The sequence below is a fragment of the Haliaeetus leucocephalus genome, unplaced genomic scaffold (assembly GCF_000737465.1).
Source record: "Haliaeetus leucocephalus isolate CR32 unplaced genomic scaffold, Haliaeetus_leucocephalus-4.0 Scaffold151, whole genome shotgun sequence".
Lineage (NCBI taxonomy): Eukaryota > Metazoa > Chordata > Aves > Accipitriformes > Accipitridae > Haliaeetus > Haliaeetus leucocephalus.
The window spans coordinates 2,730,990-2,755,582 of NW_010972587.1; the positions used below are offsets into that span (position 1 = coordinate 2,730,990).

The window sequence follows — 24,593 nt, forward strand, 5'->3', positions numbered from 1 at the left end:
GGTTTTACGTGAATTTACCAGGGATTTCCCCAAACAGCTGCCAAAGCGCCCGTCCCATCCACGCGCGGGGTCCCTCCGAGGGGATGGGATGCTCCAGAAGATGCAAGGCCGGCTGCGCTCAGCATCTCGCCGGGTCGCCTCTCTCTGCTTGGCCCCGCAAATTGCCACGTACCAAGGGAGAACCAGCCCTCTCCGCTCACTCGGTGCGGAGATTTCTGGTAGTTTCTCCCAGCACATCCGAGCCCGGAGCAGGTTCCCATCTCCTGCCCTTGGCCCCGCATCCCCGGGACCGTCCGCGTGGCTTTGTGGGGAAGAAAAGCCACACGGCTCGGGCAGCGAGTCTCTCGGCGTGCGATTACTGGCAGAGCATTGTAATCTACGCTAACAATTCCGCAATTCTAACCATGCTGTTCGTTGTGCTAAGCTCCGATATTCCCAGTATTATGTTTAAATACCTTGTGTTTCACTGTGCTTTTAACACGTAGGAGAGGTATTTCCAGAGGACGAAGAAAGTGCTAGATTTGAAAGCCCGAAAGGTTTGTTGGCACAAGGCGCGGTGACAAACCTGCTTGTATTGCCCAGGCTCCAGCTCAGGTTAATCGTAGTCTGCATTTAAGAATTGATTTCCCTACGGCTTCTTATTTTGTAAACTAGTGCACGTTGTGGGCGTCGCGGTGCCCAGCGATGAGGGCAGCAGGGCGACTGGAGGTCATTCCCCACTCCCCTGCTTACTTGCTATAAAACTTTCCGAGAGTCCTTTGGTCCCGGTGCACTCCAGGTTAGCTATTCCTTCGAAGGAAGTTAAGGAAATCTGTCCGTGGAGGTGGGAACTTGATGCTTCTTGGCTACTGTCTATGAAAGATCTGATTAGTGTTGGTTGCAGCACTTCCAGTTCTGTGGATGAAAAGTGCTGCCTGTGTGAAAATTTCCCAATTCTCTGTTTTAAACATCACCCCTTTGGAAGTGCCTGACATTGCACACATGCGTCTGGTCGGGGGGGGGTTGGTAACTATATTTTATTTTTTTTTTTTTTTAAAATATATATTTTTTTTTCACACTCTGCAAATCACAGAAAGCTGCCACTGTTGGGGTGGTTTGGTTATCTGGGTTAAGGTGGTGGCAAGTTCCCCTCCTCTATTTGCTCTTGGTAGCTTCTTACAGGTAAGGGAAATAACCCTGATTTTCTGCATATATACATCCTTTTGTTTTCCCAAGGGAGAAGGAAATACACGGTGACACAGATTCATCATGGATTTTTAAGCCAGTAGCTTGGAGCTCACAAATCCAGATTAATAAAATCCTCTCTAGCTTTGCTCCAGAAGCTTTTGTGACTGAATTGTGCAGCTGATTCAGTGAGCAAAAGGCAAGAAGTGAATTGAGTTGATGCAGCTCACTTGATGGGCCATCATATCTTTAAATCTGTTAGAAAGGCCTCTGGAAGTAAGTAGTGGTTACAAGGATGATATTAAATCATCTTGCAGAGAGATTAACATCCCAAATTAAACATCCAAATTGGCGTGCAAAGACAGGCAGTAAGTATCTCCCTGGCTTGGCAGTACGTGATGCTGAGGGGAAAAAAACCCAGACAAAACCTGAAATTCACTCTTCTGTCCCAGCCTGCACCTCATTGATTTAGAAATGTCTTTCTAATCCCCATATTTGATCGTGGAAGCTGGGGATTTCCTTCTAGCGGATTATTCGCTGATTTCCCCCTTGGCTTTGCGGATTTCCAGTTTTTGCGGCGTATTCTCTAAAGTGTATTTGCAGCCAGAGCAGCTCCTTTTTTTTTCCAGACCCATCTGCAGAGTTGACTTTTGCATTTTATTCAATACTTATTTGCTATTGCTTTGAGGAATTTTGTTCCGTCGTGCTGCCTGCTGCTCCGCTTCAGTAAGATCTGCCTTCTCTTTCATGTAGTGCAATTAAATAATTTTGTTTATACAGTATCTTCCTCTGTCAGCTTCTTAGGCTCATTTTAAAAGTTGAAGTAATAGGAGCATTTTTTGTTGCATTTCTCCTGCTTTGTGTGTTTCTGTGTTGCCAGTAAAAGATGGGATTTCACAACGCATTAGGAAATTTAGCTACTGAACAAGGAGCTGAATTCAACGCTTGGAGCAGAGGAGGGATGTCACAGGGGTACCCAGGGGCAATTTAAAGGTCATTACCTGTCATTTCTGGTGTAAACGTAGCCCTTTGGCAGCGGTCCGGCACAGTCTGCTGGATTTGAAGGGCTTTTACCAGCTGGGCTCGTCACATTATTCCATCAGAGTCCAGCTGGGAAATGTGAAAGGGGAAACGTTGGTTAATATTTAAAACCCTTTCATAGATAAGGTATAGGGGTTAAGTAACCTTGAGGATGTGTCTAATGGAGTTTGCTAGGGGTTTAGGCCTTACTTGAAAAATTAAAACTCTTTTAAACCGGGCAGCCAACACTTGTTTGGGTCTGGTACGATGCCGGGAGAGTGCGGATTGCCTGTTAACAGAAGGAACGTGCTGTGCAAGCATCTTTGCTCAGCATCGCAAATGCGGGAGCTGCCTGCCGAATCTGTGTTTCTGCAAAGTTTAGCCTAAATGACCAAAAGTATCTTAAAGCCAAGAATAAACATGTGGAAGAGGAAACACCTAGAATAGTGTTTAATAAGAAAAGAAAAAAAACTCAGGCCATGGCTTGTATTTAGGTAATCAGATGAAAGGAAGCACAGCTGAATTCCAAGTTATGAAGCCTATTGTATCATGTGAATATTTTCTTGCAGTCCCTAACAGAAATCCCATAGCCGGAGTTATCAAAAAATCAGCTTATTTCTATGTGCGATTTCTCCAAGAATCGAAAGCTGCTTTTTTTTTTCTCAGCACCAAGCAGCTGCTATTCCTCCCTTAACTTTCAATCAGAAACCAATCCCTTCCCTTTCTGGCATCTTAAGAGGTTGCTACGCTGATCTGTCAAGCTAACAATCTTTGCCGCAGAAAGCATGAGCGGGAAAACCTCCAAGGGAATATGTGTGCAATTAATCATACTGCCTTGTCAGGTCACAGACCCACCGAATGAATCAACCCCAAAGTTTGGTATTTGAGAGGCTGTGCAATTTTCTTTCTGGTTTGATATGTTAGCACGAATGCCGTCATTACTTGCACGGCGTTTAATTCACAGCTCTTTGGTGGTCTAATGGTTTTAAGTCTCGTAAGCCAAGAAATTGCTTTGTGTGCATTGGATGCGTGGCTGGAGGTGCAATAAGAAGAAAAAGAATAGCCCATTAAATTATATAACTGTAATTTGGATGTAAAATTTTATTACAAAATATGTTGGCATAGCTGTAAAGTTATGTACGCACCTACAATGCACAAACAATTTGCAAAGAGCACATATAGCAATCAACCTGAAAAAACTCTCCCAGAAATGCAGTGAAAGTTACTTAAATCACCTTTGATATAGCATTTAAAAAAAAAAAAAAAATCTGCCTGTAATTTAATTTAATGACCTAATGCAGTGTTGAACATTACCTTACATAACGCCACTTTTTCATGACTTTTCAGCTAACATAAATTTTATCTCTTTATTTATTAGCATGCCAATTGCCATTCACTAAAAGCAGTTGGAAAAAATCAACTATCAAGCTCTTTCATATAACTGCTTGTTCAGCAACTGACAGCTATTGATGGTTTCTGGACAAAATACTTCAACTATTTGGACCCCAAGCAGCAGGATCAATTCAAAAAGAGATGCAAGCAGCTAATGTTTTGTTTCAAAAGCTGCCAAGAGCCAACTTTTAGGTCATTTCCATTCCCTCACTGTGGGATTAGGACAAATCCAGACTTCAGATAAGGAGCAATTTCTGACCATACCTATCAGAGCACGTGCCAATATCGAAGGCTGTGTCTTTGCAATATACGCGCGTGGCTGCATTTCGGTTCGATGAGTTCCGATGCAAGAATGCAATTTCAATGCGAGAAGCACAGACCCCCTTACACCGAAGGTTTGTGGGGCTGCAACCTGAATTTTGCAGGTCAGTTTGCTTTGAGCAGAGCCACAGCCTTTCTCCATTTGGCAGGAGAGCAGCTTTTCCGCGGCCCCTTTCCCCCCCGTTGCAGCGATCCTGTTGGGCTCGTGGTACCCCCAGGAGAGGGGCAGAGCGGACACCCCCCGAGGTCGGAGGTCGGAGAGAGCATCATCTCCGGGATGTCATATCTGGGGCTTGTTGGGGGCCTGGATATTGGGAACGCTGCCAGGGTGGGGGGCTACGGGGGGGGAGAGCACGACCGGAGAGCGCTCCCAACCGAAGGCGAATGCGAAATGCTGGAAGGGACGTAGGTTTGGCAACAAATGAAAGCTTCGGTGGAGTTAAAAGGGCTGAACTATCTTTTCCTGCACTATTCCTCCGAAGAATAATGTTTGAGATGATTAAAAATTAACCGTGAAATTGCCAGGAAGTCTGTTTCTAGGCAGGGGGAGACTAGTTTGGAAGGACCGAATATACAGCAATCAGTATGACTAAATGGCGGGTAGCTTGGATCCTAACTATTTTTTTTCTGAAAAATCATGACCCCCATGGCTCCTGATACCAAAGGGAAAAAAAAAAAAAAAAGGAAATTCTGGAGTTAGCTAATGTCTCTTGCTTTTGATGGATTAATTTTCAATCCTTATCGAAAATATAGAGCATGTGCTATGAATCTACAAGTATCCATCGGAATAAGTTAATCACAGGCAGTAAATGATTCTGGTGTATTAAAAGCAAATAGTGTCCTGTGAACTTTGCTGCTTTTTTACAGCCAAACTGGAGACTAATGGAGACATATACGGGAAGTAATACACTGTAGGGATCATTTTAAATAATGCCTCGAGATCTTATTGAAAAAATTAATTTAGATCAGGCTGGCATCAAGCGATGGGAGATTGAAAATGGGCTGCAGAACTGTCAACACAAAGCAATAATGAACAGCGAGATACCGAGCACAGGTGTGGGGTGAGGTGTCTCAGTAGCTTTATTCATGATATGAAATGGCAAGGTAAAGGGCAAATTAATTGAATTTTTTAAAATATGCCAGATCAGGAGGTTTGCGAGCTCCAGTTTGACGGGCAGGTGATTCAACAGCAAATACAACGAGCTAAGAATATTAGCAGAAGAATAAAATGTCTTTTCTATTCCTGAAAAATACAAGGTAATAAATGAGGATGGGAGGGACAGAGCAAATATAACATTTGGTGGAGAGAAACATCTGGCAAGCAAAAATGTGACTGTAAAGCCTTCAGGTGTTAGACAGCACGCTGATGCGATCGTCGCTAGCTAACCCTGGCGTTGATGGCATTTAGCTGGTGTCTGACGCTGAAACCACAGCCTTTTCTCCAGGAGCTGTCACTCAGTGACTTCTTGGGGGAGTATGGGGCTACCATGTTGGTTTTTTTAACCTGTTTCAACCTATTTTTTTAACCTGTTTTGTTCAGAGCGATGTGTATTTCCCATTCTTTTTACATTGAAATTGCTGGGAAGTTTAGAGCAATGTTGCAGGGGTTTTCTGCAGCATTTTGGGCAGTTTCTGGTGCCTGAGGCTGTGTGTTGGGGCAGGGGATGGAGGTGAAGCCATCGCTGCTGGGCTCTGCTGGCTTCGGGTTCTGTCATTGCAGCATCAGGACCATCACACTCTTTTTTCTTTCCAGAAAGCAACATGTTTCTGCTGCAAATCGCTGCATGGCCACAGAACCCCTGTCTGAACTCTTCCCCGGGGAAAAGAGTTTGCACGACTCGGTGCAGCAAACACGACATCGCCAGGGCTGAACATCTCAAAATTCAACGGTATCAACGTCAACAGGTTTGGGGTTAGGCTGGTTTTTCCTCCAGAAATATTTTGGGCATAAACCACATAGTCATGCGCGCAAGTTTACTTACAGTAACCTGTTTTCCTCGCTTACAGGACACGCACACGTGCCCAAGGAGTTCTCACTGTGCAAAGTAAGCAAAATTAAAGAAGGTTTAGGCAAAACTCCATATTCAAATCTGTTTTTAATAACCTACTGTTTAAATTATGTCTTGACCTATCTTGAAACTTTGTGGGAATGATTTCTTTTTGTCCATAATACCTGTACAGATTTATAGCCCATTTTGTAGCAATAGGGCAGCTAATGTCTGGCTGCATAGTGGAAGCTCGTTGCAGCGTTAATTGTGCTGCCTCCAAGTAAGATGGATTGGGAGTTGTTCCTTCCTTCCATCCTGCTGTTGGAGTGATGCACATACTCTTTGATTTCACCCTGTTGCTTCCTTCTTAAGCACCCTTTCTCCAGGCACACAAATACATATGTATTGTGTGGTAAAGGTTTACCAAACTCATCATTATTCTGTATTCATGCACACCGAGCTGTGTCTCTCAATAATTATCTTTATAATGATCGAAGACATTCTGTACCAATTTGCATTCCTCCTCGCTTTATTGTTGCTCTATCACTCCTGTCTAAGGCTTCTTCTGTTGCATTTTCAAGGATGCTTTTAGTGATAGCCAAAACAAAGAGACAGAATAAAAGCGAAAAGCCAAATTGATTAGTTTTACATTTATTTTGCAAAGACATATTAAAATTGACTTTTTGTTTCATTTGATGTACGTTCTGTATTTCACTAAGTAACCTTGAAGACTGTGTTGCCAAGTCAAGCATTGCTGTTAGCAATACTCATTATATAGCTCAAAAGCGTTCTGATAATTTGGCCCTCTCCATTTAAACACTACCTATTATCCCCTATGAAATCTCAGAAAAAAACCCGCATAAGAAGTGCTGCAGCCTTTCTGACAATGAAGGGTTTGCTTCCCATTTCAAGAGAGTAAATTTCTGGCAAACGTACCGTAATAAAATCTGCTCCGTCCTTGGGTGAGGAAGAAGAGGGCTGGCAGCAGAGTTATTTTTCATAGCGTCTTTCAAACAGGGATTTTAATTGGACTGTAGGTCTCCGCACATTCCTGGGAAGCGAGAATTTCTTTTACAGGCAGCTGAACTGCTGCCTGCAGAGGTTAGGTGTTATGCACAAGGTTGGGCAGTGAAACAGAGTTGGGTATGAAATGCAGGGATCCTGGTTCCCCAGCTACCAACCCACTTTCTTGTCCTTTGCTGAAAACATTTACAGGAAGATGGGGGTTTTGTGGCGGGATTCATCGTTTCTGCACACCAGCGGCCCTGTTACATGCTGGTAATGCTCTGGGAAAGCCAGCTCTGCGGGATGGGATGTGGGATTGTGAGTGATGGTGTTTGCTTCTGCTTCCACTGCAAGCGCTGGATGCTCTTTTGGCGATGAAGTGGCGGTTCGCCATGCTAGCCAGGGATGGCACTCATGCGTCTGAGGGAAGGGAGACAGCTTTTCCCCACCTTCCTCCCTCCCCCAGTCCCTTTATCCCTTACTGTTCCTCCAAACAATGCCCTCGCAGTTTAAACTAATTTTCTTTGAACTGCAGGCACTGCATAACTCATACTTTTGCCTGTTGCTCCTTCCCTAAACATCTGCCATTATTTATCCGGACGGTTTAAACTCTTTATGTTCAATTTATTAGTCTCTCTGAGAATTACCTCCAGCTTTGTGTGGAAATATACTCAGCGGTGGAAACAGCTGCCAGCCGTAGGACTCCCCTAGCTCCTCGCGCGACGGTTCTCATTGCAACAAGGCGATCTCCAGCACCGTTTTTGAGGGTGGGATTTGACAACCGTGCCTTTTTCCTGGAAAGAGGCAGCAGCCCACTCCAACACAAGCTAGCACAATCTCTTTTACCATCTAAGTTTTGAGTGAAGACATTTTTAATGCTGGTCCGGAGGCAGATGCTGTTGGCAAACCCCTTTCCTCAGCTACGTCGGTGAAAGAACTCGCTGGGCGTGCAGTGGGGGGGAGCCAGCGGTGGGCTCCCACCATGTCGTGCTTCTCCAGCATGTCTGGGGACACGGCACTCACGCTGCCGGCAGCTCTGGCACCTCGTCCTCACCCAGCCCTGCCCCGTCGAGTTCATGCCGTGGTCTTAAATGTAAGGACAGTGGGAGAATGGGCTTAGAGCCTCGCAGAGATTAATTAAGGGTCTGCTCTTTTTTTGTGTCGTTTTCCCTTACTTTTCGGACTAGCGCTAGGCTAAACGGCTTGCTTCAAGATGCCATCTTGCCCAAATTCCATATTTCCTACCATTGACACTCACCAGGAACCATGGTTAGGCCACACCAACTTGTGTGGCAAATTAGACCAGCCAGAACGTTTGGGGCAAAAGCTTGATTTTAATACTTAATTGTGAGTATCAGTTTGGAGGCTAGAGGGCCACTCATTTCTTCTGGTTAAAGGCCATCGCACAAGCAGCCTTTTTAGTTCAATTACTTCAAGGCCCATATACCACCCAAATCTGTCTGTGTCTCTGCTGTGAGGTTTAAAATGCACCACTGTATTCTATAGCATCTTGCATGCCATCTGTTTTCCAAACCACTTTCCTCAGCTGCATAATTTAATTACCGAGATAAGAACTAGAGGGGGGAGGATACGGAGCTGTAGGTAAGGGAAATTTGTTTGTGAAATCTCTGCACCCAATTGTCCCTTCCAGCGTGCAGGTACTAGAAGACATAAAGTGGCATTTCAGGAGCAAAGGGGACTCGGTCACGCTAAGACAACCCTCAGCTTCCCCATCTCCCTGGAGGAGGTCCATGCAGGGAACAGAGTCCCACTGCATCGGGGTTTCACGTGCTCGGCATAACACAGGACATAAACCAATATCCCTCCTCCTCCCGCTGCCCAGAGCTTTTCTTTCCCTTTCTCTGGTCGCCTCTTCTCTGAGGCTGGTTCCCAGCCATCGGTCATACTTGCACCTATGGGAAAGCCAGGGTGAGACCCACTTTTTTTTCAAATCCATCATCCCTGGTCTTCACAGATGCAAGTGGCAGGCTGGGGACCGAGCTGGGTTTGAGTCTTGTTTTCGGGGGGCAGCCTGGTGGGACTTGGCGAGGGGCAGGTCACGCTCGGCCAGAGCAGGTGGGCTACAGGAGTGGGGGAAGGTCCGAGAAGCAGAAAGAGTGATGTCTGACAAATCTGTCATGCCCTGCCAGCCCGTGTAGGCATGAAAACCTCAGACTCCCTCTCCTGCAACAGACTGGGGAGCTTAAAAATAGCCGTTTGTTTTTGTTGATGACAAGGTAATTTTAACACAGATCACTTCCCCAGTCTGTTGCACCGAGCGGCGATAAGCAGAGGGATGTGGGAATGAGTGGGCGGCACTGAGGACGGAAAAAAGGAGGCAAACAAGAGCTGATTCCTTGGGGACAGCAGCAGCAGAGAGGGTTCAAGTGTGGTTTTCCTTGGCGAGGCCGAGTGAGGAAGAGGAGTGGGTCCCACTGGGGTGTGAGGACCTCCTGGGCGAGGTGCATGTGCTCCCGCTTGCCCTGCACGATCTCAGCACCTCAGAGCATGACGGGGTCCGGCCCTCGCAATCACACCGTACGGTCCTTCACGGGGTTTTTGTTCATCAGGTCTCTGATGTCGTGTGGGACAGAGAAGAGGAAGTAAATAAAAGATGTCACCACAAAGTTGGTGGAGGTCTTTGGTGGCTTTAGCCGTCTTCCTAGCTGCCTTCCCATCCCAAAATGGATGTATGTGTATTTCTCCCCACTAAAATGGATGCGTATTCCCTAGACAAGGGCAGTAGAAGTTCACTCACTATATTTTCTGTCTTTTTTCCTTTTCCTCTAGTGGACACAGTACAAGAAGATGTCTAGGTCTAATCCCACCAAAGCAAACAGAAATCCATGCTGAAGAACATTGCCAAGTCAAGGATCTGGAATTTTCCTACCTGCCCTGGTTCAGTCAACCACAAGGTACTTGACTCCAGCTCTTCCTTTTGCTTTTTCCCTGCTCCGTTTTTGCCATTGAAATTTCAGGCATCTTAAAGGCAAGATTTCATCCACACTGGGAGCTGCCGGAGAGGGCTGGGGAAGTTGCTTGTTCACCAGAATGTTTACAGAAAATTTGTCACAGCCTGACCAGATCTAATTGGCATGATGTGTAAAGAAACGGGCTGCTCAGATATTTTTAGTGCTCTCCAACCTTTCTAGCACAGATCTGTAGGGCATTAATTAATTCCAGTTGTCTGCCAGTTCATTCTCTTGAAGTTGGATTCTCACAAATAATTTGGCTCCAGGTGTCTTTCAGATCCAGTGATAAGATAACAGGATGCTGGCATTTATCATGTGTGGTGTCTTGAGCATATCTTTTCTGATCTGTTTGATACTTTGGACATTATATACCTCTTTATTGCCTTCGCAAGTATCCGTCTTTTTCTCCTAGTGGTTTCATTACTGCTACTTTAGTCACTGACAGGCAGGAGAAATGCCCCCAATTAACACATGGACCTTGCTGTAGCTGTCCTTTATTTGCATAACATTTTCTTCCCTAGCCAAGCTGTGTGGAGCATTCTGACCACCTTCACTTTCCTTTCTGCATCCAATTATTTTTACTCTGTGTTTTTACAGTGTAGCTCAGCTCATACCAAATCTATTTGGGTAGCTTTACTACATGCCATCTGGTCTGTGTTTGATTTTCCAGGAAGTTTGGGCTTTCTTACCCGTAATGCCACTAGTCTCTTTTTTTAATTTCAAGATTCTTTACTCTCTGTGGGATGGAAAACAAAATTGAAGGGCCTGCTTTCTATGCTGGCTGCGCTACAGCCTCAAACTTGGTCTGGGCAAAAACCAGATGCGTTTGTCCCGTGTATCCAGTAGGAGTGGGAGAATTCTCGTGATTATAGTGGGAAGAGATCATTTTAAAAACTTCTAATATTAAGTTTGCAAAGTGAAAATTATTTTCATAACTTTGCATCACATGGCAATGCAAACAAATGAATTTGAAATATTTTCCCATCCCTACTGACATATATGTGTGTGTATGCCAAGGACTGGCAGAATTTCTAAAGGAATACGTATTCCCTGCTGATTCCTTCATCCTTGCAGACTGACGCAGGGATCTAGTGCTGGTGTCCTGTGGAGCCACCCAACGTGGTTGCTTTTCTCTCTGGCAGAGGAAATGCCTCTGGAAGTGTCCTCTGGCACTATTTTCCCCCAGCACCTTGCTACTTCGATGATTAGCGGAGACACTTCAGCTGCAGAGCTCTCGTGCTCACCAGTTACAGTCCTGGGGAAGGAGCTGAACTAGTGTGAGAACTGGGATTGGGTTTTAGTTTAGCTACAGACCTCTGAGTGGGACTCCAAAGGGCATCGCCTAAATTCAGAGCTTTATTCTGAAAACGCGGAACAGCTCCTACAGAGCTGCAAGGGTCTAACCCCCCGAGGAGGCCCCCGGACCAATTCCATTGAGCGGGGTGAAGATGCTCAACTCCTAGTCCATCCCCAAATGTGACCGGGCTACAGGGATAGTAACCAGTTCATTTAAGCCCATGGATGTCTACATTAAGCACTGTAGAAGTCTACTAAGATGACCGCTTTGTCAATCTAACCACTTTCTATATCTTTGATGAGAGACATACCTCTGGGGTATGGTTCTTCCAAACCCCTTTGGCTGCTTGGGGATAAGCGGTCCTAAGGGCAGTCTGGGACGATTACCCCGGATAAATAGACATCTCTCTGCTGGAAATGTTTCTGTGTGATCAGCTGGAAGCACTCCTGGTGTTCGCTCTTTCTCCACAGTCAATGAGCTTCTCCTGAAGGTATTTCAGACCTGAGATGCCAGAAGGGATTGCCACAAAATGTTTCAGGAGATGGAGGGAGCCAGGGTGAGGCAGTGGCTTGGTCAGTGCCTTCTGAGTGCAGCCTGTGTACGGCACATGTCACTCAGTGCTGTCTAGGTGCCCAGTTCCCACATCCAAGGGGCAAAGCAATCGTTTTGGAGCTGATGGAGATGTTACAGCTCCGCTAGAAGTGGAGACAAGGACTTAATGAACGTACCTTCTCCACAAGAAGGAAGGAGCAGACCAAAGCCAAATTTATCCTCCCGATAACCCACCGAAGAGGTGTTACTTTAGCCCAATCATCAGCTTTCTTCTGTCCGGGTTTTGGACCAATGCACTTGGGCATCGCTCAGCAAAGCATGTCTAGTTTTAAGGCCTGGTGCAAACCAGCCCAGCTGAGACAGATACATAGAAAAAACATCCATGAGAGCCAAACTGTGAAGCAGGGCTGCTGGGAGACATGTAGCCCCAGGAGGGGCTCGCTCACCTCCCCCCTTTATGCCTGTGCCCCGTCTTTTAGAGAGAACAGTGCCTCTCCTTTAGTGATGGGTGAAGATTTGTAGGGGCAGAAATACCTGGTTTTGGGCACCTTCTTGTCCTGAGAGGACTCAAATGGCAGGTCTCAGGTGGCACTTGACAACCCGGTTGTGTGGCCTCGGTGCTGCGGGGAGAGCAGGAAAACTCTGCCTTTTCCCTTGCTAAGAGTTAGCCGCCCCAGCTGCTCTCCGCTATTGATTTGGCACCTAAGCAGCCCTGGGTGCTTGAACACCAAAGACAAGCAAGGACACGGCGTGTAATTTGGCAGGGGTTTTGGCAGGAGCGCGGGGAAGGCCATGTACAGAAATGTCTGGCCCAGCCGCCGCAGCATTTGCCAGCGACGCTCGGGTTCCCAGCACAAGGCCACGGCTCTCGCCCTCTCCTCCGGGCTCTTGGCAAGCGGCCTCAATGCTCTCAGTCCTCTGGAGCGTGCGGGTCCCCACGAGCCTGGGGACGGGGTGGGGGGATCTGGTGGGACGGTGCGTCCCCATGGGACGGGAGGCATCGGTCACGCAGCACCGGCTGGCAGAGCCGGCGTGTCCCCGCCATGCGCCTCTGCAGTCACACCCCATGTGCCGTGGCCCCACAGCTCAGGGATGGAAGGTCTCAGCACGGAAGGAGGAACCTTCCTCTTTGACGGCTGAAGCTGTGTGCGCCCATCTGGAGCATCTCTGGTGTCTAGGACATGCTCCTGCCACCCTTTCCAGCTGGGAATTTGGTTCAGGAGGTGTGGAGAGGGCAGCCTGCAGCTGGGCTCAGCGTGGACCTTCCCCATGCTGATGGTGGGGACCCTGCCCGGTCAGCGACAGCCCTCAGGGGGACTTTCACCTCTTTTAGGGGTCCCAGAACCTCTGCAACAGAAAAGCTGCAGGCGCTAAGGTAATGTCTTGCCTGGAGACTTGAAGACTTTGAGGTCTGCAAAAAAATTTGCCCCTCTTGGACCTTGGCACCTCCATGCAGCTGACTACTCCAAGCCTCTGGGAGCGGGGACCACCCCTCGTCCCAAGCAGAGCTGCTTGTTGCGGAGAGGTTTCGCATGATGCAAACGACAGTTAGCATCTGAAGTGGGTATAAAGAGGACAGTGGATACCTGCAGGAGCCAGACCCCAAAAAGCGTGAGGCACACGTGCCTGGCCGTGCAGATACAAGCCGCGATGAAGGCCCCGGGGCTGTTTGTCCCTGAAGACCCTCACCCGCCAACGCTGCTGGGTGCTGCAAGCGAGCAGAGACGGCCCCTGCGGCCGCCGCGCAATGAAAACCAGCGGATCAATTCAAAGGGGTGGCCATCGGCGGCTCAGCGATCGATACGGCCCGGCCACCGCGGCCGTGAGCACGGCGTCGCCGCTGCCTCCCTCCTGGCAATCGGGCGGCCGTGCGGGGCCTGTCGGCAGCCGCAGCCCCACGCATCACTGACCCTTAGAACAGGAAAAGCGGGTCTGGCTTTTGCAACTCCTCCAAAATGCAACGTTTTCCATAAATTAACTGGAATGCTGTTTTTCCTCTCTCTTTTTTTCTTCATTTGCTGCTGCTGGGGGGTTTTGGACAGGTCAGGACGGCTATTTTACCCGAGTAGGGCGCAAAGGCTTGGTTAGTAACACTTGAAATTTTCACTTGTGTTTGCTGACATATTGGTATTGCCAAGTCGCGCCTGCCATAAGACATCTGACACCGGCAGCTATTTCTAGGGCTTAGGAAACCTGCTGATAGAGAAAAGCGGGACTGGCAGAAAAAGGCAACTATTATCTAGCACTAGTACAGGAAATGACTTACCAGACAAAACAGCCAGCTCACAGGTATGAAGCCCAGGTAAAAATCAGGTCCAAAGTGAAAAATTTGGTTCTGGCAGTATTTTAACAGGAGCCAGCCACCGTGTTCTTGCCAAACTAGAGGAGACCCTCTGTGTTTCAGTTTCCTTGTTGTACCTTGTAAAAACATTTGTATTTCTTCTTGTCTGCAATGCTGGCCATGTTTCTCCTGTGTGGAGATATTAACTGTCCATTATTTTATCTTTATTACTGCTCTTTTGTGTCTACGTTGGCTTTAGGACAAAGTACAGCTCAGAGATAAGCTTTTATATCACAAAGAAAATCTAACAACTCTCTCAGCCTTCAGCACACAGCCCCTCGGCAAATAGCTCACAGTACAAACCAGAAACTAATAAATCATTCTTCCTTTTAAATAAACAGAATTAACTCATCCTAAACACTTCTGATGACAAATAAGGAATAACTGAGACACAGAGCGCTGGCAATAGCACGCTACTGCCAAGCACCCTAAACCCACAAGAATGCTAATTGGTTTTTAAGCATTGTGGAGAGCGGGAGGGGAAGAAATATATTTGTTAAAAAGCATGGTTCAGATCCTTGGGTGGTAGGCAGTGATGGAGCTCCAGTGCGGTGTTAATTGGTACAACTGCCTGGCGAAATGTCTCTAAAATAACAGGCACTCAAGTTCAAGATGCACTGTTGTTTCACATACCCATTGCATAACCCAGACAGTATTCCGTTTATTAAAGGAGGAGGGCAGAGAAATGGGGAGGAGAAGGGAACAACAGTATCTTTCCGCTTGGGCACTAATCTGGCCAGCGGGCAACAGCAGAGCCCCCTTTTCCCCAACAGGCTGAGGCTTCTGATGAATTTAATGTTCTCTGAAGACTGCCTCACTTGAAGTCAAACTCACTTATGACCTTTTCTCTGAGCAGCAGGACAACAAAATCCATAATGCAAAGGCAGTCAAACAGAAGATCGAGGACATGGGGTTTTTTAAATGAATGTTTTATTCATGAACTATTTATAAAAATGTGTAAAATACACTCAAATATATTTGATTTGTTGACTGTAGCTAAAAATATAAAAATATACTTAACAAATGCATAAATTAAATTGACAATAGTAGCACAATTCTGTGTTCACCCAGTGTTTGTTAGGAACACAAATATAAGTAATTATCTAGCATATGAGAATGGAATATGTGCTGAAGATGTTTTTCAGACACTTTACTCCAGGCACTGGCAAAGAATTTATGGCTAGCCACATTTCAAAATTGTGGTTTTTTTCACTATAACATACTGCCCTGCTGTAGAGCAATATATATTTAGCTACCTAACATTACTTACACTATTTCTTTAGCTTTCAAATAAACCAAGAAACAACCAAATCATCATGCGTATCAATCTACCACCATCATTGACACTGTATTTGCTAAATTTAGCTAGTCCCTAGTCTGCAGTATTTTCCGCCAGTCTTAAAAACCAAATCGCAGTCTGAACTAGCTGTTGCTCTGCGAGGTCACTGATAACAGACCAGTGTGCTTTGGCCATAGTAGTGCTACCGACAGGTCAGGAGTTTGACTTCGTCAGCCTGAGAGGGACAGTCGAGGGCACGGGGCGCACAGCGAGCTGCCTAAGTACTGGGGTGCACACTCATCTTCCATCCAAAGTTGCAGCCTCCGGGGACTCTAGGTCCCAGAGCTCACAGCTCCAGCGCCCGGACGTCCGTGACAGGGCCATCAGGGGAGCGGTGGTCATTCTATATTGCATTTTATTCACGCAAACTGCATGTCTGAAGTACTGAAAGAAATCTGAATCAATGATGTAAGCACCTGCCATGCCGCTCCTTGGTGGTGAAGCCGTGGCTGCGGTAGGCTGTATCGCTGAATGTCAGACGTGTTTCCCTGATCTGTGGCCCTGGGAGGAGATGCTAATATAGTGATTAGATGGTTATTGTTCTCATCCCTCTAGCCCATATATTAACTCCCAGGCTGAGGAGCACGGCTAAGTGCTCATGTACTCCTATCTGTCTAGTATTTAACTTTTTGCTTTCAAAGTCAAAGCGTAAATAACCGTATACAATACATAATATAAACTTAAAGCTCACACATTTTCTTTTCTCTGTTCTACAACTGAAAGGAAATTCATAGTATATCATGGCATAAAATAATATTTTTGGCAATTTTAGGCACGTATATAAGCTGTATAAATAATTATAGCAGCAGAGAAAAATGTATAAAGTTGCACTTTTATGACATCTTCACAGTATGCCTATTTCCCTCACCCACTTTTGTGTTCCATTAGTAACAAAAAATATCATTTATCAACTCCAGCTATGCAAAATCTTTTTTTTTTTTCTACAATCGGTAATGGATCTTGTAATTGTATTGCACAGATTAAAAAAACATTTATTACAATTTTTTCATTATTAAATAACTTTCAATACAAAAATTTGAATTAACCTAAAAGCCCAGCCCTGCAAGTGCTTCAGAAGTGGAATGGTATTCTTCAGGCAAGCATTCCACTTGACTTCCATGAAAGTACTCAGGTAGCTTTGTGGACAATGCAGAGATTCACAGGACTGGGCTCCAAGTGTGCAAATCTTAGCTTATGGATCAGCGACAACACTAGCCTTGCTTTATAACATTATTATTGGGAAACATCAAGAAGGGAATTCTGAACATCATTCATGGACATTCAAAACAGAAACATCCTCTTCAGCAAAGGATGTCTTTTTCCTTAAGAGCTGTCTTTGTTCAGAAACACAGGCTCCTTCAAGTCCATTCTTGTTACATTAACAATTTCCCATCAGTCCTGTTATTCAGCTTAGAGGCACAGTAAATATAATTAATTATACTGATAAGTAGATGTCTTACATACATTAACAAAATGCTACATAGATACTTCTTACTTATTCTCAGTGGATTTACACTGGTTTCCTATGAGCAGAATTGGCTAGAAAGCAGAGCCAGAGCAATAATGTGTGTGTGTACAGTCTCACGCGTGACCTAGCTAGGCAGAGATGTAAAGCTGCTCAAGAGCATTGTGCCAGAGTGTTTAAGGTCATCTGTCATGTTATTAAGTGATGAGAAGGAAGAAGCTTATGAACTGTGTCCATTATTAGCTGAGAGAAAAGATGAAAATAGCTGTCTGCTATGACATCATTATTTTGGGTGCACATTTGTGAACTCTGTAGGTGCGGAGGAGGGAGCTGAGAAACAATGATGTTAAAATAAAGAGCAGAACAATGTGTGTCTTTCTGAAAATGATGAACAAAATGCATACATAGTATACAATCAGACTTTTGCCCTCAGACCATATATTATTGAGCGAGTTCCATTTCCCTTAGCATAAAAAATGACACAGTGATATATAGTGTGAGATAATTTATAGGGTACATTTGGTACGTCTTCACAGTGTAATTGTATTGCTGGTAACTAATATGGTGATCTTCTTTCCTCAGCTACCGCGGCAAAAAGAAAGGACTAAATGCAGCGCATGTAACACAATGGCAATTTTTGTGATACTCTAAGTTCAGCTGTTATTAACAGGGTCAATGATCGATCTAAAGCTGCCATACTTGTTTGTCCTTCCTTGCTAACCTAGAGTCTATCTAGCAAAGGAAACAGGGAAAAAGGGGCTTGCAGAGAATTTGCACATTTCTTTGTGGTTTTGCTTCTATTTCCCACTGTGAAAATGCCTTCCACTATAATGGTACTTCCCTTCTTCTTCAGATCCCACTATGGGTGGTGAATCTTGAGGTTTGTGTGGGGCCAAAGAGGATGTACAAGACGAATGAGCAGTATTTTCATACACAGACACCTGAAAGGTTAATCAAGCTTATATGTTCTGAGTAGCTGTGAAAGCTGATATTTCAGCAAGGCCTTTGACACTGTCTCTCATGGCATACTCCTTGAGAAACTGGTGTCTCGTGGCTTGGATAAGTGTACTCTTTGCTGGGTGAAAAACTGGCTGGATGGACGAGTCCAGAGGGCTGTGGTGAATGGGGTGAAATCCAGTGGGCGGCGGATCACAAGTGGTGTTCCCCAGGGCTCGGTGTTGGGCCCTGTTCTGTTTAATAACTTTATCGATGATTTGGATGAGGGGATTGAGTGCACCCTCAGCAAGTTTGCAGAGGACACCAAGTTGGGAGGGAGGGTCGATCTGCTTGAGGGTAGGGAGGCTCTACAGAGAGATCTAGACAGGCTGGATCGATAGGCTGAGGCCAGTTGCATGAAGTTCAACAAGGCCAAGTGCTGGGTCCTGCACTTCAGTCACAGCAACCCCATGCAGCGCTACAGGCTTGGGGAAGAGCGGCTGGAAAGCTGCCCGGTAGAGAAAGACCTGGGGGTGCTGGTTGACAGCCGGCTGGATATGAGCCAGCAGTGTGCCCAGGTGGCCGAGAAGGCCAACGGCATCCTGGCCTGTATCAGAAATAGAGTGGCCAGCAGGAGCAGGGCAGTGATCGTACCCCCGTACTTGGCACTGATGAGGCTGCACCTCGAGTCCTGTGTTTAGTTTTGGGCCCCTCACTACAAGAAAGACATTGAGTTGCTGGAGCATGTTCAGAGGAGGGCAACCGAGTTGGTGAGGGGCCTGGAGCACAAGTCTGATGAGGAGCGGCTGAGGGAGCTGGGACTGTTTAGCCTGGAGAAAAGGAGGCTGAGGAGAGACCTTATCGCTCTCTACAACTACCTGAAGGGGGGTTGTAGTGAGGTGGGTGCTGGTCTCTTCTGCCAGGTGGCTGGAGATAGGATGAGAGGAAATGGCCTCAAGTTGTGGCAAGGGAGATTTAGGTTAGATATTAGGAAAAATTTCTTTACTGAGAGGGTTGTCAGACATTGGAATAGGCTGCCCAGGGAAGTGTTTGAGTCACCATCCCTGGAGGTATTCAAAAAGAGCATAGACGGGGTACTCCATAACATGGTTTAGTGGCTATGGATGATGGTTGGACTCAATGATCTTGAAGGTCTTTTCCAACCTAAATGATTCTATGATTCTGAGGCACGCAAGGATATTTGGTCAAGAAAGGATGAGACTCCAGATGGAGCAGGAAGGAAGAGTGGCCATCAGGCTGTTTGCTTCTCTCTAGAAAAAACAGAGAGTGACATGGGTGTGCATAGTCCTGCTGGTTCTGCTTTGGCATGATCTAAGAAAACTATGTCAGAGCTGCCTAGCAGATTTCTTCAGCCCTCAGTGCTGCGGTGTTCCTACCGCAAGGAGCGTGCGGCTCCAATATGCCATAGTGAAATCACGATAGTCTTGGCCCAGGGCCACAGCAGTTTCTCAGTTTGGCACTTAGGTGTACTGGCTGCTTCTCAGGAGGCCTTCTGAAATATTTATTTATCTCCAAAATAAAAGTGGAATTTAGGCACTTGTCTTCAGCAGCAGGCTAAGTTTTCTCTAGGTAAAGTATGGGTAGATCCACAAAACGAGAACTATCAAGCCGGCCCTTCTTTTTGTGATGGAGAAGAACTGTGTACTGCCTCTTCTCTATTTGTTTGAAGAGAGTTTTATAAAGACAAAGAATAGCTGAACAGAGTGTTCAGTCCCTTGAATGAGAAGCCTCTTTGCAGAGGAGAGAGGATGTGCCTAATCCACTTGGCTGGGCAGGATACCTGCTGAGTGCTCTTCGATTGTACTTCTTGCTAATCACTAAATGCTTTGAGTCATCCAATGATTAGCACAGCCCTGCCAGCCTACATCCCTTGATTTACCGATGAGCCTTTTTCTATTCCAACTGCCTTTGTGGTGGTGACATCAGGCAACACCTAAGTGCAGGAGTCTTTCTATGCAGACATGCTGGGGCCATGCTTGCCCTTTGCAAAAGCAAGTGGCATTCAAAGGAGACCAACACTTGGGCCAAGGAAGCTATGCCGCAAGCAGCTTAAGGCCAAAGCCAGTTGTGTAAACTGTGGGATATATACCTTTATATGTCTTTATATCAATACATTTATAATCTCTGTACTTTTGTAGCATGGTACAGCATTGTTTTTAATGAGCTATGGAAGTTGCCAGACTTCACATCCTTACAGGTCTGTTTGTTAACATGAATGTCATCTGAGGCGTTTCCTTGAACACCTTTCTTATTATAATTATACGCACGTGAAAATGCACAGACACAGGCTATGGTCTGATTCTGCTCTCTTAAACCAGTGTAAAGAAATCAGAATGTGACCTGTCTCCCCTCAAAGCATGTAGGGGGGGGAAAGGTCTGCTAGACTTCATGGCAGCGTATGTTGTTTGATATTTTTCTACTATGTATGTCACATTAGATTGAAACAGTTGCTTCTAGTGAGGTGGACCCTGTTTTGCTCGGCTGTTAATGAGTTCTGTAAAAGGTATGCCATTGTGTTATGGGTTATACCCATTTTTGTCAGATCAAAAGCACTAAGTTTAAAGTGTAGAGTAGCATTGTAATTCCTATACAGGACTACTGTTCCCTTGCTTAATAGTAGCTTATTTCATCTCACAAACACTGAACTAGTTAAAAAAAATGAGGTTCTCCTCTTATAGGATTTTTCCTGTGTGTTATATGCTAATACTGCCCTAAACGCAGCAGTCCTGTTAGCCATACAATTTAAAATAGTTTATGTAGAACAGTTCATAAAAACTGTGATAAGGAAAAAATAGTATTATCTGAAGCTTAACATTAATATAAACAATATAGAAAAAATACATATTTACATAATGCCAAAATACAATTATATACATTAATATCTATTACACTTAAATTATATATCTTTAAAAAAATCACCAGACCAATAAATTATACACAGTCTCAACAGAAAGGTCTGGCACCTTTCTAGTGCATGAAATACATACATAAAAAAATCCAAACAAAACCCCTAGTTAACAAATGTGGTCACAAAAGCAGGTGTCTGTAACATTCTTAGTGCCTTGAATAAACAGCATCTGAAAGCAAGGAAAACTGAGATTAGAAAAATTAAAACACCCCAGGTGGCTTCATGTTCAAATCTGCCAGCTGACTACAGTGCTCTGAAAGGTGGCTGTGTGGCAGCAGTGCTGGCTGGTGACTGATGTGACTGCTAAAGAGCAGACGCCACCTCTGCTTTTGCTGGCACTCCCAACTTGTGGAACCCTGGTTGTTTCAGTCCTTGGCCTCCTCCAAGCCTGCTCTACCTGTTGATGACAACTCTGATTTCTACAGGCTACATCAAGAAAATTATTTTGATCTCTCATCATATAATCTCAATTCCTAATGCCCAAATTTGAGGAGCGACCGAGATCCTGCTGTCTGACTCTGAAAACTTCTACAGCCCTTAGGAATCAGCTCTACCAGGACACACAGGCCACCTCTGCTTACAGCTTCTCCAGACTGGTCCTCTGGCCATAAGAACAGGAGGTGAAGGGCAGTGCTAGTGCCAGGTTTGCTATTCCTGCAACTGTTGTCACCAAGGGACTGGATACAGGCTAGGAAAAAGAGCCTACAAGGATGGAGAGTTGGGGGAGAAAGAAAGAGCACAGCCTTGGACACCTCCATTATCCCGTCAAGGCAGATGGGAAGTCTCCTAAGGCCGCCTGTGTGGTCAAGAGCAAATGAGGGTGATTCAGGAGAGAAATCGAACTCTCTGAATGACAGAAGAGCCCAGTGAGCCCAGCCAGTGGCCTCAGTGTGCTTAAAAGTGGATGGCGTAAACACTGTTGAGGTAAAGGAGGAAGCCAGTATCATGATAGGGAAGGGATTCAGTTCCCCCAACAGCAGAGGTATCGTGAAGTGTGAGACATGGAGAGCATGAAGGTAAGGTAGGAGCAGGAAGAGATGTTATAATGACTACTAATGAAGGAAACAAAGATGCAATTGCAAGAGTGACAAGAGCAGAGGAGTGAACAAATGAAGGTCCAGGAGAGAATAAAAATTGATGGCAAAGGATAGCACAATTTTCCCCCTCAATTACATTGTCAATGAGCTATTACATTTGAAACATTTTACAATTTGATAAACTTGCACTTACCTCTGTGATACTCTGGATTCACATTTTCATATATTGGAAACAAGGGATTTTCTTGTTCACCGCGAAGTTTTCTGGCTCTTAACACATCTCTCACACATTGATGTAGATACACATATTGACACTGCAAAAGAATTATTTTTTTTTAAGTCATTCTTGGAAATTTTGTAATTTAATTTTCTGTACTGTGAAAAATCATTACAGGCCAACTCCCTCGCACAAAATCAAGGGTAGTGTTAAAAATGAAAATACACTTCTAGAATTAATCTCCTTTTCACACTAGTAATACAGTAAAGTTTTATGATCACCTGTTTTCAGAAATGCTACCAGTAGAACATAAATGAACATAATATGTTTTGATGGATCATGTCATGAGTGAAGGCTCTTATCAACTGTAAGGCATAATTTGACACGATGCTGTGTTGGATAGCTACTTCTGAATGCTTTGGTATAAAGTACATGTAACAGAATTAATATGTGCAGGGAAGCACACAGAAGACACAAACAATTTCCTGATTTTTTTGTTCTGAAAAGAAGTCTTCTCTACAGAATTTTATCATAATATATAAATATGTCATAGAACTTTGATAGACCCAAATTTTCTGGCAAAAGCAGTATTTTTTTGATCCAATATAAGTTATAAGATTGCTTCTGACTATGCAGTGAATGACAGACTGTCTTTTCTGAAGAGTGCCATTCATAGAAGGGAGCTAAGATGACATTCATAACCAAAGTAGGGAGAGTCAGCATGTTATTGACTATTTATCAAACTACCTTGATAGAACAGGTTGTTAAATCCCCATGCTTTGCTAGTCTTTGTGGTTTTTGACATGGGTCATTACTGTTTTTTGATTAGTGTAGCAAGGTACCCCCAAATTAGGCCGAGCATCTTTATATATCATGGTGTACCTTTCTAATATTACTTTATCTCAAAGACATAATTTCTCCAATAAGCATATGCATTTTCTCCCCCTACATCTTCTTTACTTATTTTTCACAAGAAATTCAGCTACTGCTCTGTGCATTTTTCTCAGTGCTCTGGCTCTGGGAAGTGAGGATGCCTGCTGTTATGCACATACGGCTGCTGTCTCTGTGGAGCAGAATCTTGCACCCCACCCACCAATTCGGTGGAAAGTTGGCCAAGGCATGGAGACTTCCTTTGGCAGAGACCACTTGGGACTGAAACGGTGGACAGCTTCTCTGTCTGTGTTACAGCTGCTGTGCTGAGCCCACTGCCTTTTGAGCTGATGGACACAGTTTTGTTACTCCCCTGCATGTCTCCAGGGGCAGTCTCTTGTCTTAAACAGCTTTCAGCCAAGTCTAAAGCAGGGGCAGTGTTTTATTGCTGCTATTTTACTGTGACTGCATAATGTCAAGCAGGATGGTGCTGTGACCTTTGGCTGGAGCATCTCATTGCAAACAGTCCTATTTGCTGGCCTGTGATCCCCAGTGGGATTTGGCTTCCACCACATCAACAGATGGGGACCTAGCTTTTATCTCAACCTCCAAACAGATTGTGGAAGCCAAGACATGAACAGTAACAGAAGGAGCTAGGGTCTTCAAACACATTGGAGTTTGTGGCGCGGACTTTTCTTCCCCCTCTCCCCATCTCCTTTACTTTTTCTTAAAAGATGGGTAAGAGTTACTTCATAATTCACGGCTAATTGCAAACTTTGAATCATCATAAAACTCCAGAATAAATTTACTTCATTTTCTTGCAGGAGGATGAGAAATTGCATTGCTTGTACTCCAAGCTACCTTGATGAAAGGCAGGTCCAAATCAGAAACCATATACAGATGCGACTGACAGTTCAGTTTAATAAGACTTGCTGAGAATACAGCAGCTCAGTGGCTGTGCACTGACACAGCTACATGGTCAGTCTACAGCTCAAGCGGGGTGAGTACGTGTGAGCTGCAAAAGATTTCTGTCAACCTGTCTCTGGGATGCTGACTGTGAATTCTTCCAGGGGCAGGACTGGTTACAACAGGGATCTGGGTAAGACTTGAGCCACTGCTATTGGGGCAGAAGTGCATGTAGCGCTGGTAGTGGGAAGGTGGGGTCCTCCTCATTATTATTCTGCTTGGGTTTGGCTGCCTTTTGACTTAGATGTCATGTCAAGCTCATGCCAAAGGTGGGCTTTGTATCACACAAATTCATTTGTCTATAAGCCTGGTGTCAAATTTAGGTTCTTGAGGTAGTTGCCTCTTTTTTCCAACTAGGGAAAAAGAGCCACCCTCCTGAGATGCCTGTCTGCCTTTGCTGACTATGGTTGATAGGAATGTAGAAGGTAAGATGGATCTGTCTCTGAGAATACCCAGACCAGGCTGAAAATCTGTCTCCCCTCCAACAGGAGGTCTTCTGTGTTTAAGATAGTTCCAGGAAATCTCTTTTGCATTCCCTGTTGAGCCTCTCTTTATACCCATGTATGAATTTTACATCTATCAGGAAGCGCTGCCACTGATATTTTCATTTCCAAATTGCAAGAGAGCTCCATTAGTATCAAGCTACAGGCAGACCCATCAAACTTGTTCCGATTCCTCTATTAACAGTTCACAGCCAAAGTGTAAAGACTGCCTCCACAACTCGCCTTTATTAAATCAGCTCCTAAGTGCTTAGCTGCTATTAGTGTAAAGTGATTTTCTTG

The 24,593-nt window shown here is 45.1% G+C and overlaps 1 protein-coding gene across 1 annotated transcript in view; it reads right to left on the minus strand.

Moving 5' to 3' along the window:
- Window positions 1-20,819: 20,819 nt before the first annotated feature.
- PTPRB (protein tyrosine phosphatase, receptor type, B) overlaps window positions 20,820-24,593 on the minus strand; it is a 61,444-nt gene continuing 57,670 nt past the window's right edge. Inside the window, exons 33-34 of the mRNA XM_010561777.1 lie at window positions 21,952-22,072; window positions 20,820-20,890 (exon numbers count right to left, since the gene is read on the minus strand). Coding sequence (XP_010560079.1) covers window positions 20,868-20,890; window positions 21,952-22,072 — 144 coding nt within the window. The 3' untranslated portion in view covers window positions 20,820-20,867. The remainder of the gene's footprint in view (window positions 20,891-21,951; window positions 22,073-24,593) is intronic.